At 33.1% G+C, this 13,891-nt stretch overlaps 1 protein-coding gene across 1 annotated transcript; it reads right to left on the reverse strand.

The window, feature by feature from the left end:
* Positions 1-527: 527 nt before the first annotated feature.
* On the reverse strand, positions 528-5,025 carry LOC110450956. Its single transcript, XM_021498771.1, has 4 exons — positions 4,865-5,025; positions 3,647-3,755; positions 1,755-1,928; positions 528-1,229 (listed from the first exon to the last, which is right to left on the reverse strand). Exons 1-4 carry the CDS (start codon positions 4,908-4,910, stop codon positions 1,049-1,051), a joined length of 510 nt encoding a protein of 169 aa, XP_021354446.1. The 5' UTR covers positions 4,911-5,025; the 3' UTR covers positions 528-1,048.
* Between the last annotated feature and the right edge of the window lie 8,866 nt (positions 5,026-13,891).

Here is a 13,891-nt window from a genome sequence, read left to right on the forward strand (position 1 = left end):
AATCGAGAGGCCACCGCAGGTTGACTCGAGATGTTATCTACGTGCAAGCGATGAAAAAACTTTTGTAAGGACAAACACTGAAAATATTGTATGATAAACTATTTATCATCTACCTGATATATTGCTCCATTTAAAAAAGTCAACTAAACACCATAATTTCCAAATGACTTCTAAGCTCAATAGTCAACGATTCCTCGGTCTGTGAAAAACATAACAAATAGAAGATTTGCGCGGAGAAAAAACAATGAACATTAAAACTATGTAGACAAAATATTTTTAAAACATTCCTATCGTCATTGGCTTTTCCATATGCACAGTTACGCTTGGAATGGTGTTATCGTCCTCGCAATAATTTTTCGTGTCTTAATATTGATTTGTTTATGACATACTTTATTCTTACGTTGATCACTTGTGTGAATATTACCTCCGGTTTTAGACGTCACCTGGCACGAGCAGAAATCTGGTACACCAAAGAAAAAATGCTAAAATGTCTATAGAAAAAGGATAAAAATTCGAAAACATGTTTTTATTGTTTGATTAAGTCTAACTGACTTTCAAATATGTTTTACACTGTAAAATATTTAACCTCAATATTATGTTTGTCTTTTGTAGATATATTAAATTTTATATCGAATACTTACTGCTTTTAAATACAGTATTATATTACTTACCATAACTACAAGTATATATAAAGCATGGATTACACAGAAAATTATGTCCAATTAGGCATATATATTACTTTATTCTGCATGCTTAATTATTAACTAATTGCTTAAGATAAGCGCGGTGAGTCAAGATACCGTCGCATGATCTTCTGAGATGTACATCACAACTTAAAACTACTTATCATCAGTATTCGTGGTGCTGATAGTTCACCAACTGAATAAGTCTTTCGCCCAGGCATGCAATGCTACCAATCTGGAAGGAAATGTGAAGCTGAAACATTGCAGCGGTTGAAGGCGACTGAATTGAGAGTTCAGGTTTTTTTTTTGCGAAATCGAAGAATCCATGCAGCGTGTCCCTTTAACAAGGAGTGACCAGACAGTAGTTACGAAAGATGGAGGTCATCCCACCAGTTTGAGTTGACTTTTGGTTTATCTTGACATCGCCATTTCCAGCACGTGTAACCGCAACAGCAATCGTGACTATCAGCGCAGATTTCACCCACACCGAGCGGTCCGCAGTGTTTAGTCTTCTTCATTAAGGAAACTAGCAGTCTCTTCACAGTACTAGAAACAAATTAAATTTATTTAAACTTATTTTTGAGTTCAGAAGAAATGTACTTTTGCTATAGATTTGCATTGATATCTTGTTAACTTAATGGTAGATTTACGGGATGAAAATACACATGAATGTATATTTTTAACTTTAAATACACAAAATATTTTACAACAATACATTTTGCCTTTTATATTCAAACTGATACTTCAGAACTTGCTATTAAGACACTCCACCCCAACCCCACCTCAATATGTAAATATATATATAAAAAAAAATATAAAAAAAATGATGTGGTGCTTTGCTATGGTAGGATATGTTGTCAATGTGTCTTATTTAAACTGCACACAAATGACCTCCAAACGCCAAAGCAAAAATCACACTAACAATCAAGATATAAAAAACAGGGTTTTGATGACACGTTTTGACGAGTCGTATTTGATGACGTAATGCTCAAAAGGGATACAGTATGAATCTATGCGGAAAATGTTATACATCATAAAAAATAATCTGTTGTCATTTGGTTGATAACTTACTTTTTTTTCTCTTCAGTCATTTCAGAGTCTCTAGTTTCAGCATTTACTTCAGAGATCGATTGATCACTCTTTTTATTCACTATCTTCGGATTCGTCCCTTTCCTGTTACTACCAAGTGTCATAATCTGGGCCAATCGTTCCAGGGGATCATTTAGTGTATCATCGTCTTCTATTCTGAAAATGGAATACGAGACATGATTTTGACACGTGACTACAGGTAATTGGGCTGGCGCTGCCTGCTTAAAGGGACTTCAGTACTTTATCTTGTCCTGACCGACCATGAGATCTACAGCCTTTGACACCATTTTTAAATCTACTTTCCTAATGTTGCGACACATAACATTACGATTGAAACATATCATAACATTACTTTGTTCTATAGCTAAGTTAACAATCCAGATTTGTTATTGAAATAACATATCATACATCTGTATATCATTTATGTATTTCCATTGCGGAATTCGATATGTTTTAAGCATATATCTAATATCGATGATTTGGTCTGTAATATTGATAACTGATCAAAATACTAATATGTAGAAGATAATTTTGTTGTTACTGAATAGATAGCAGAGTGAAGTTCCCTTGAAGTATAAACAAGATCTACCTTGACAATCACTGGCCTTAAAACGTAAAGACATTTTCAAATTACAATAATTATCTCATAAATAATAAAATCTTTTTCTATTAGTGTTTGATCAAGATTTACCCGATTTGAATATAAAAACATTGCATATACGATAGTTTTTTTTCTATTTGGGGCCTGAAGAGACATCATATTGTTTAATATATCTAAGCCAAATTACAATGACTCTAATTATTCATCTTTGTGCTGATAGAGAAAACATCACTGCTGATATCTTATTCGATTTAGTAAGCTTCAGCAATGAAAACCAGCAATCGGAGGATCTAAGTAGAAGAAATGACAACGGTATTGATATAAGTAATAAGAGATAAAAGGGTAACATTTTTCAGTTATAGCTAAGCAAATGTTTACACTTTAGGCTCAAGAACATTCATATTTATGGGCGGATTGGTCGAGTCGTTAACATTTCGGCCCTCCAAGAAAGTGTTTTTCTCCTGCCACACAACTCCAACAACCCAGATGGAGTATAACATGGTCTGGGGTAGGTGTTGCGGTATATGTGATGTATCATTCAAGTGAGGTGGCACTATAAAAGATGCAATTGGAAGCACGGTTCAACTACAAACAGAACACAATACATCTCCAGCACACACGCAGGCATACACACATAGGGAGATATTAGCCAGGTGGCATAGGTCTAGTAGTTAGCGCCTGATAAGGCAGCTCCTGCAAATTCCTCAAACATTGTATATCCTAATTGCATTAATTGTATATCTATGTACTGTAAAGCGCTTTAGAGTGGCTTATGTTAGCTAGATAGGGCGCTATATCAAATGTTGTATATTATTATTATTATTAAATTTCTTCAAAATCAATATGAAATATTCTTATATAAGGACGTTTTTGTTTGTGTTTTACGTCCTTTTAACAGCTATGGTAATGTAAGGACGTGCCAGGTTGTGGTGGTGGAGGAAAGCCGGAGTTCCCGGAGAAAAACCACCGACCTACGTTCAGTACCTGTCGACTGCCCCACGTAGGTCTCAAACCGGCGACCCAGTGGTGGAGGCTAGTGGTAGCAGAATGTCAGACGCCTTAACCAACGCGGCCGTACTGTACTTCCTTTTATAGTTTTACAAGGAAGATCTTTGAAACAAAGCATGCGAAATCAATACATGTATTTGGTTAAAAACTGAAAGAAAAAAATAATAATGTAAAGAAGTAGGGAAGAATGATTATAAAGATAACACTTGTTTTACCATTAATGTGTTAACATTTAGGTAAGTTCTAGATGTTCCTAAAGACTTACTCTCTGTCAACATGTTGGTCTTCTAGCTTTTCAACTTCACGCTCTAAAGCACTAAGGATCCTTTGAAGTAACTGAGTATGTGTATTCATGTCATCAGCATTCGTCCATCCTTCAAATTAAATAAGTGTTTTATTAATGCACAAGGTGTGATAGAAAGAGAATACTTAAGTGTGAACAAAACCTGTAATGGAAATTCAAAATCGAAGCAACTTGTGCGATATGTCAATTAAGGGAAATTTTCATAAGGAGACCTGTTAAATAAATACAAAGATAAAAATACCACGGGAGTGTTCCTTAAAAGTAAGCGCTCTTTCTCATCGAAGACATGGGAAAATATGTATTACATAGACATTTTGTGATAAATTAGTGCTGAAATTAACGTTGAAAACAACTGATTATTAATGAAAACCATATCTTACTATTTATTATCAAATTTGTATTTCGAATTGTTCATATCTAGTAACTCATATGTGACTTAATACGAAACAAGTTAATAGGACATTTAGATGGAAATTGACTATATGCATGTTGCATTATCGTTATTATTATCTTATAATAGCTTATTACCATAGTCCATCACATTATGTAGCAGGATGTTTTAGCCTCTACTGTCTGGACTCCAACCACAGGTAATTGATCTTACAATTAGTGACAACTATCACTGAAAGCTCAGATAATTACCTTTATTGTACTTATTCAACTATGATACAATGTTTTGTAAACCAGTGAGGTCCTTTCCGCATCGGTCAATATTATTCACACCAGGTTCGTAAATCAGGGATAAACCTCACATTAAGTACATAATTGTATAATGTTATATTGATATAATCCGCGTTCACTAACAGAGAACAGCTTTAATAAAAATGCAAAACAAAATTGTTTCGCCTTCCAAAAGTAAATCGAAATAATAAATGACCAACGTTATGCAGTTACTTGATGGTAATTTAACCTTCGGAGGGTTTTCATGTTTTAGAAATAGGTTGTTTCGGCAGCAATATGCATTATAGCAAAATGAAAATATAAAATTCTTGATTTTTCAAAAGTACGTATAACAGACTTGGCTTCACCAACGTCTACAAAAAAATAATCATTCAAAAAGAATTTTTCAACAATAATACAAATATTTATTTTTAAATTTATCAACGGGTACTCCAATGCAAGTACTCCAAAGTAATTATTAAGAAAAATATATTCGATTAAAACTTGTTTAAAACTTACCTGAAAACATACAACAGAGCACTAGAAGGACCGTCAATGACTTCATATCGATGTGATCTAACTATATCTAACTTCGGGAAATGAGAAGAAAACTCGGCGACAATCAGTGAGTATACTTTCAAACGTACATGAGAGTCAAAATATGCTCCCGGTCACTTAAATATATTCGAACGGCTGGTATTATATATAAGCGATGTGTGCATTTCATCATCATGCTTAGGGTTAGGAAATAGAATTTACAATTTCCATGTGTCAGATCAATCCAAGGATAGAAAATAGAGATAATTACCCTTATTATAAATTTAGATGTCCGGGAGGGGTTTTCGACGTTTGAAATGAAGCTTGTATGATTAGCATTATCTGTCGTTATTTTACACTCGTAAAGATAATGCAGATGAATATGTCTGTTTTCCATCAAATATGTATGTACATATCCCTAAGCATGATCCGGGATTTCTTATCAGATACATCTGTTTAGTTTTCAAGTTGTTTTTGTTTTGCTAAACATTCATAGATATAAGTTAATGCATGCGAGAATGTAATGTACAGTATTTCAGGTAAATGTAGTTAATATCGCTGCTTTTACCTTAAGGACACTCGTGACACTGCCAAAAAACTGTAACAATGGATTCGGAACTATATTTCCGGCGTAGAATTGGTATTCTTGAGTGCGATGAAACACAATGTGATTTCGTTGATCCTTAGAGCGAATCCGGTCTTAATCAAGAATCAGAATTATTATTTTTGTTTGTGTTTGCTGATTATATTTTCGATAAGTACGTCATCTGTTACTGAACTAGCAGATCACAGCGCGAACAGTCGTGCCGGACCATTTTATTATATCTCCACATTATATGTTATTTTCCCAGAAATACATTACTACTTCTTTACGACAATTTATTTTCACCATCATGCCTTTGTATTTCTCTTGTACAAATATCATGAAATCTTTCATTATGAAATCATACATGTATTAAGAATAAATGATCACTCATTGGGAGTCCAAAATGGTCTCTAAATACAAGTGGTTTCCTAACTCAAGTTCCGTTCAGTTCACAAAGAAAACAATGAAATAGGAGATATGAAAAGTGGCTTCTTAACGCCTATTAACCTCTAAATAGAGGTGATATCTAAGTCTTAATATTAGTGGTTTCTTAATAGAGGTGATCTCTAAGTCTTGATACCAGTGGTCTCTTAATAGAAGATATCTCTAAGTCTTAATACCAGTGTTTTTTCAATTTAGTTGATCTCTAAGTCTTAATACAAGTGGTGTTTAATGGAGGTGATCCTTAAGTCTAAGCATCAGTGGTCTCTTTATAGAAGATATATCTAAGTCTTAATACCAGTTGTTTCTTAATTAAGGTGATCTCTAAGTCTTAATACTAGTGCTTTCTTAATTTAGGTGATAGAGGTGATCTCTAAGTCTTAATACCAGTGCTTTCTTAATAGAGGTGATAGAGGTGATCTCTAAGTCTTAATACCTGTGGTTTCTTAACAGAGTGGATCTCTTACTAGAAAATATCTCTAAGTTTTAATACCACTGGTTTTATAAAAGAGGGTAATCTCTAAGTCTTAATACCAGTGGTTTCTAAATAGAGCTGATCTCTAAGACTTAGTACCAGTTGTGTTTAATGGAGGTAATCTCTAAGTCTTAATACCAGTGGTCTCTTAATAGAAGATATATCTAAGTCTTGATACCAGTGCTTTCTTAATTAAGGTGATAGAGGTGATCTCAAAGTCTTAATACCAGTGGTTTCCCAATTTAGGTGATCTCTAAATCTTAATACCAGTGCTTTCTTAATAGAGGTGATAGAGGTGATCTCTAAGCCTTAATACCTGTGGTTTCTTAACAGAGTGGATCTCTTAATAGACAATATCTGTAAGTCTTAATACCAGTGGTCTCTTGATAGAGGTGATATCTAAGTCTAAGCATCAGTGATCTCTTAATAGAGATGATATATAAGTCTTAATACCACTGGTTTCTTAAAAGAGGTGATCTCTAAGTCTAAGAATCAGTGATCTCTTAATAGAATACATCTCTAATTCTTAATACAAGTGGTACCCTAAAAGAGGTAATCTCTAAGTCTTAATACCAGTGGTATCTAAATAGAGCTGATCTCTAAGTCTTAATACCAGTGGTGTTTAATGGAGGTGATCTCTAAGTCTTAATACCAGTGTTCTCTTAATAGAGGTGATATCTGAGTCTTAATACCATTGGTTTTGTAATAGAGGTGATCTCTAAGTCTTAATACCAGTGGCCTCTTTTTAGAGATGATGTATAAGTCGTAATACCAGTGGTTTATAATAATGATAATAAAGGCTTTATTTATTCTTGATAACATACTGAGCATGAAGCTCATCTTACATATGGTCAAGATACAATGTATGATAAAATGTACAATATTTACAGTTTTAAGAAATATACATTTATAAAATACAGGATGAGGGAGGAAGTCATAAATCATTACAAGTAAAATTGCTTTGCAGATCTCTAAACTTCTGAAAATAAAGTCCATAATTGTATAATATGACTTGGTAAAAGAATCCCTGTAAGGGGTCCCTGATATCTAAACGATCTTCTAAAAATGTTTGTCTTATGACATGGCAAGTAAAACACATTGGTAGATGATGATTTTGTAGTTCTACCCTCAACATCAGACATATTCGTAAAATCATTCAAATTTTGTGGAGCTAAATTATCCAGTATCTTGTACAAAAAACCTACTTGATTGTATAAAATTCTGTTGTGAAAAGGTAACCAATTTAGTTTTTTGAACATATCACGGGAAGGTGTGGAAAAATCACATTTTAAAATAATTCTGGCTGCTCTATTTTGCAGGCGTTCTAATTTTGTTGAACTGTTGCCCCAAACAGTTGAGCAATAATCCAGATGTGGGTTAACAAAGCAGTTAAAAAAGTCGTACAAGATGACTGGCCCAAGAAGGGTCTCAACTTTTTCATCTGAAAAATTTGACATGATATCTTTTTACAGACATTTGTAAATTGAATGTTCCAAGAGAGACAAGCATCTATGGACTCTCCCAAAAAGTTTTTCACATTTTAAATTTCAATGTTTATATTGTTGATACCTGTAACAACGGACAATTCTTCTGTAAATTAAAAAAAAAAAATGTTAAGTAAAAACAAGCATGACTTTTGTTTTTTATGGGATTACACACATTTTGTTTTCACCGCACCATTTTGACACTGATTTAGCATCAGCATTGAGGTTGGTATTTACAATGTCAAGTGATTTCCCTTGTGATTGCGCTGAGGTGTCATCAGCGTACATATACAAAGAACTTTGATTTGTAATCAGGGGCAGGTCATTTACATATAAAATGAACAAAAGTGGCCCTAATATTGACCCTTGAGGGACACCAACTGTAAGAGGGAGTGAATCACTCAAAGTGTCCTTAAAGTTTAAAATTTGAAATCTCCCGCTCAAATACCTTTGAAAAAATATCATTGTTTTGGATGAACACCCATACAATTCCTATTTAGAAATTAAAATAGAGTGGTTCACAAGGTCGAATGCCTTTCGAAAATCAAAAAATAGAACACCTGTCAAAATACCTTTGTCCATAGCCTCATACCAGGTGTTTGTGATATTGGTTAGCGCAGTCTGACATGAGTGTTTAGCTCTGAAGCCAGATTGGCTATCTGTAATAAAATTGTGGTCAGACAAAATGTTATAAAAATGGTCGTGAATATGTTTTTTCGAAACATTTTGATAAAACAGGAAGTACTGATAATGGCGTGTAGTTACAGAAAAGCTCTTTTTTACCCTTTTTGAATAGCATGCTTATTTTCGCATACTTCAAAACTTCCGGAAAACTGTTTGTGTCAATACTAAAATTCATAAGTTTCTTAATAGAGGTGATCTCTAAGTCTTAATATATACCAGCGGTTTCTAAATAGGTGTGATTTCTAAGTCTTAACATCGGTAGTCTCCTATTAGAGATGGCTGAATGAACTGGTTCGACTGTATCAATATTATATTTCAAATCAGCGTTTATTGATCATGGTAGTCTACAATGCATAAAATTCAACTCCAAAAAAAATTCCCCGCAATAAAATCGCTACAAGTATTTTTATTGGTTTAATAGATAGGAAATAAAAAATAAAATAAAAAAAAAACGTTTAGCTGATTGGCTGTTGTACTTAAACTTCCTTCACAAAATAATTAAAGTCATATTTCCTGTGGAATATCAGTGAGATGCAACAGTTTAGTTGAATTATTGATGACTCCCAATTTCATGCTTTATTGGCCAGACATGCCTATTCGACACCTTGACGTTACAAGCGACACGTTAAGAAGTCGCTTATATCGTAATGGGATTTTGAAACAGCCTATTATCTCAACATAGCATTCGGATATGTCATAGATGATTACGTTGTGAAAAGATACATTCGTGCTTTATATACCCCGGTGGTTGCAGCTATATACAGTTGTAAGTCTAAAGGGATATAAGCTTTGGCAATTTTTTTTTTTTTAATTATACTGACATGCTGCTAATTGATAAAACTGTTTTGTAGAGGTGAAAGAGAGTGCGGGGTTAATTGATCCTTCATTCGATGCAAAACAAATCATTTGATATCATATATCGAGATTGTCAACAAAGCAAGTTAAAATGGCTTCTTTTATTGATACACGGATATTTTAATGGATTTCCAGACGACAACGACTGCGTTTTCTAGAAAAGAAAACGAAAAACTCAAAGCAGTAAATAAGTGACTACTGTGTTTAATTTCACAGGTTATACCTAAACTGTGTCTGTGGAATACTTTACAGATAATACAAAGGCATTTCTGTGGAATACTTTATAGATAATACCTTAGTCGTTTCTGTGGATAACTTTAGAGGAAAATACAAAGTCTTGTCTTTGGAAAACTTTAAAGGAAAAAATGCGTCATTTCTGGGGAATACATTATAGGAAAATCAAAAGCGTTTCTATGGAATACTTTATTGAAAATACAAAAACAGATATGTTGGATACTTTATAAATAATAGAAAGACAGGTCTGTGGAATACTTTATAGATAATACATAGACAGGTTTGTTGAATACTTCATAGATAATACAAAGACAGGTCTGTGGAATACTTTATAGATAATACATAGACAGGTATGTGGAATACTTTATAGATAATACAAAGACAGGTCTGTGGAATACTTTATAAATAATAGAAAGACAGGTCTGTGGAATACTTTATAGAAAATACATAGACAGGTCTGTGGAATACTTTATAGATAATACAAAGACAGGTCTTAGGAATACTTTATAGATAATACAAAGACAGATTTGAGGAATACTTTATAGATAATACAAAGACAGGTATGTGGAGTACTTTATAGAAAATACATAGACAGGGCTGTGGAATACTTTATAGATAATACAAAGACAGGTCTGTGGAATACTTTATAGATAGTACATAGACAGGTCTGTGGAATACTTTATAGAAAATACATAGACAGGTCTGTGGAATACTTTAAAGAAAATACAAATTCAGGTCTGTGGAATACTTTATAGATAATACAAAGACAGGTATGTGGAGTACTTTATAGAAAATACACAGACAGGTATGTGGAATACTTTATAGAAAATACAAAGACAGGTCTGTGGAATACTTTTATAGATACTTCATAGACAGGTTTGTTGAATACTTTATAGAAAATACAAAGACAGTTCTTTGGAATACTTTACTGGAAGTACAACTTATTTTTTGTTGAATACCGTATTGGAAATACAAAATCATTTCTGTGGAAAACGTTACAAGAAATACAAAGGCATGTATGTGTAATACATGACAGGAAATACAAAGCCATTTCTGTGGAAAACTTTACAGGTAATACATTCTCGGAAACATAGAACAGGACTTACATATTTACAAGCCATCTCCAGTTTTACCTAACAATACATACCTAAGCCGTTTCTGGAATATTTACAATGTTCGGAATTTTAGCCACGATCATACGTCTATTTTCTTTGAGCAATGCAAACAAACTATTTGTGCAATATCCAGACCTCAGTGATGTGATTTACCTGACTGGGATTATTGACGATGCAAATGGAATCAGTCTGACAACATGTGCATTATACTGCGAGAGGTACAACTGTCTGTCGTTCTCCCATAGCATTGAAACCGGATTTTGCCGTTTGCATACGTTTAAATTTCCGCCATGCTTCCCAAGTCCTTGGATGATTAAAGTTCCGACCGTATACACGGCGTTCTATAGGGTCAAAGACGGAGGTAAGTCTTAAGTCAGAGAGGAAAGACATTATTGAACCTGTAACGTGCTTAGTTGTAGAGTGGCACGGTTCATTTTTTACACGCCTTACTCATTATTCAATTTGTAATTAGCCAGTACTCTTGTAAAGTTTTAAAATAATGAAATTAAGATATTTCACTCACATAGTTTAGACCCATTTGGATGACCATGTTTTAACCTCCTATCATGACCAAAGAGTCCAAGGAAGGCGAAACAGCTGTATGTTGCGGTATAAAAAAAAATCTCACATAATCGGCATGTTATCCAGTGAATTCGCCCATGTAATATTTTTTCATATGTCAGTAGTGAAATATACCCTGAAATCGATTGTGACGTCATAATATGGACAATGACGTGACGTCATAAATTTTGAATGGTGCAACAAAATGGCGATCTCCGTTTGATTAAGCCCTCTACATTTTGGCTTCAAACCCTGTCAAAATGTAAGTTTTCTGAGTTATGTGATAAAAAGTATCTTAAATTTGTCTTCATTTCATATGAGATTTTATGAAACGAGTTTTTATTTTTCGTGAGCTTTGGCGAGCCAAAATTTTAACTTCGAGACGAAACAAATCAAACTTCGATACGAAAACTCATTTATATATGTTGTCATAATATACCTTTACCGAAATTTAAAGGTGCAATTTCGTGTGTGTGTCGTACGTTCATTTTTTATAGCATTTATGAAATATTTACAATACATGTAAACTTTTTCAGCTTGTCTTTATTGATTAAAATGTACATATAATATGTCTATCAAATTAACCATATTTAAAGATGTCCCAATTCGCTAAAAGATAACAGGAATCCGTTAAAGATATTTGAATATGAAACTTTTAATTAAATTCAAAAGCTTACGACAAAAGCATAATTCGGATCAGTTAAAAGAAGTATGTGATTGGTGGTACATTCTGTAAATTACGGAAGTAGATGAAATTGATTTTTGCTTGATATCTCGTATTGCCTGCATGTGAATAATACGCTGTGAGTGTTTCCCATCGTTTAATATACATGTTATGACCTTAATATGGATTAATATGGCTCTAAAAACAGAACGTCATTATGATTAACAACGTCATATTAATGTGTTTTCTATTCTGATGCCATGCTATCTTATTTTTCGTATATAATATGATAACAATTATGAGGAAAAGGGTTCTGTAACTTAAACTGGTTATCAAAGAGACTGCTGTTCATGGTATAATATTTAAGTAACCATTAAGTAAGATTATTGGTAAAAAGTTGAGCACGAGGAAACTGAATGAAGTCATCTATGACAAATTCCTCTGTGTTTAATTTGAGTTATCACCGTATGAAATAATCAAATCAAAATAAATTGTATCTTACAGTCAGTATTTTTTTTTATCTTTTCAAAATAAATATTCAAATTCAATTGGATCATCATTAGGCTGGTCTGGTAGGTACACCTCTTGGAAAGGCCTGAAGTTTGACGGCCTCTTCTATTTCAGTATTGCACACTTTTGGGACTATAAATATCGGGTGAAATGTGAGCAGATGATGCCTTTGAAACCGGTCAGGTTGTTTTTTTATCGATCGAGACATGAATGCAGACGGCATAGAATATATAACAGCTTTTGTTTTTGATAGGTGTTCAGTACATGCATCCCGCAATGTTATTCTATCTGTAAGACACTCGTAGTTATAACAATGTTAAAATATGGGATGTTTGGATATTTTTTAACAAGTGTTGGTACGCCTCGACTAAGTCGAGTTGAACGATACGTGTGTGCACATAATAATGTCGACGGGAAAGTGAACTAACATAAATAATATAAGTTTCCGTTTGAATCTGCATAGTAGAATAGTAAAAGACAGGACACTTTGACTGCGGAAAATAATTATTGTATAGAATTCCACCTAGGGAAATAGTTCTTGTCTTTCAGGGACAAGAAACCGACTGAAACATTTGTGTCTGTTCAATAACTTCATAAGTGAAAGCGTAGACCGTGATAGATAGGTTTGTCAATCGTCCTTCGCTCCTTAGAGGAGATCATATATCACCTGCATTTAACAACACTTTGAATGCCAATTAAAATATCGAGCATCATTGATGAAGCGGGTAAATCGGATTTTGTCATGTTTTACTCGCTGTGACATGTATCATCAATTATAAATTCTTACATTTAATTAAAAAAAATATGTCAAGCGTTCGTGAATCATAATAACAGTCTTAAGTCATATAAACCATATGATTTGCATGGTTGGAACACATAGCGTACACATATTAGCTTGACATATTGAAATCAATAATCGTTTATCTCGGATCTCCGATACTTATCATATAGTGTTAAAAAGATAATAACGTTATGATTATGTTGGGTTCTTTTCTTTCCTGTACGTCAATAGAAGGTAAAAAATGGAAAAATCTTTATAAACTAGAAGGATTGAACTGATACTATTTTTTTCTAAATTGATATTTCAGAACATTCTTTCCTTTAATATGGGTGAAAATTCCGACTCTAAATTTTGATTATCAATATCTATATTATATTATCTTATATTCTAAATTTGCTGATGACAAGATATTTGATATTAAAATTATTAAGCAAAAACAAAATATACATAAATATAAATTAATAAGCAAAATTAAAAAGTTTGACGGGTATATGAATCTTTCTTACAATTTACTACTAAAATGAGTTTTATATCAGTGTTTGTCATTCTTTCTTTTGGATATGAAATTACAAAGATTTTGAGCGTTGGTATTGTAGAGTATTGATATCCGATATTCACC

Source organism: Mizuhopecten yessoensis, unplaced genomic scaffold (genome assembly GCF_002113885.1).
Source record: "Mizuhopecten yessoensis strain PY_sf001 unplaced genomic scaffold, ASM211388v2 scaffold5547, whole genome shotgun sequence".
In the NCBI taxonomy this organism is placed as follows: Eukaryota; Metazoa; Mollusca; class Bivalvia; order Pectinida; family Pectinidae; genus Mizuhopecten; species Mizuhopecten yessoensis.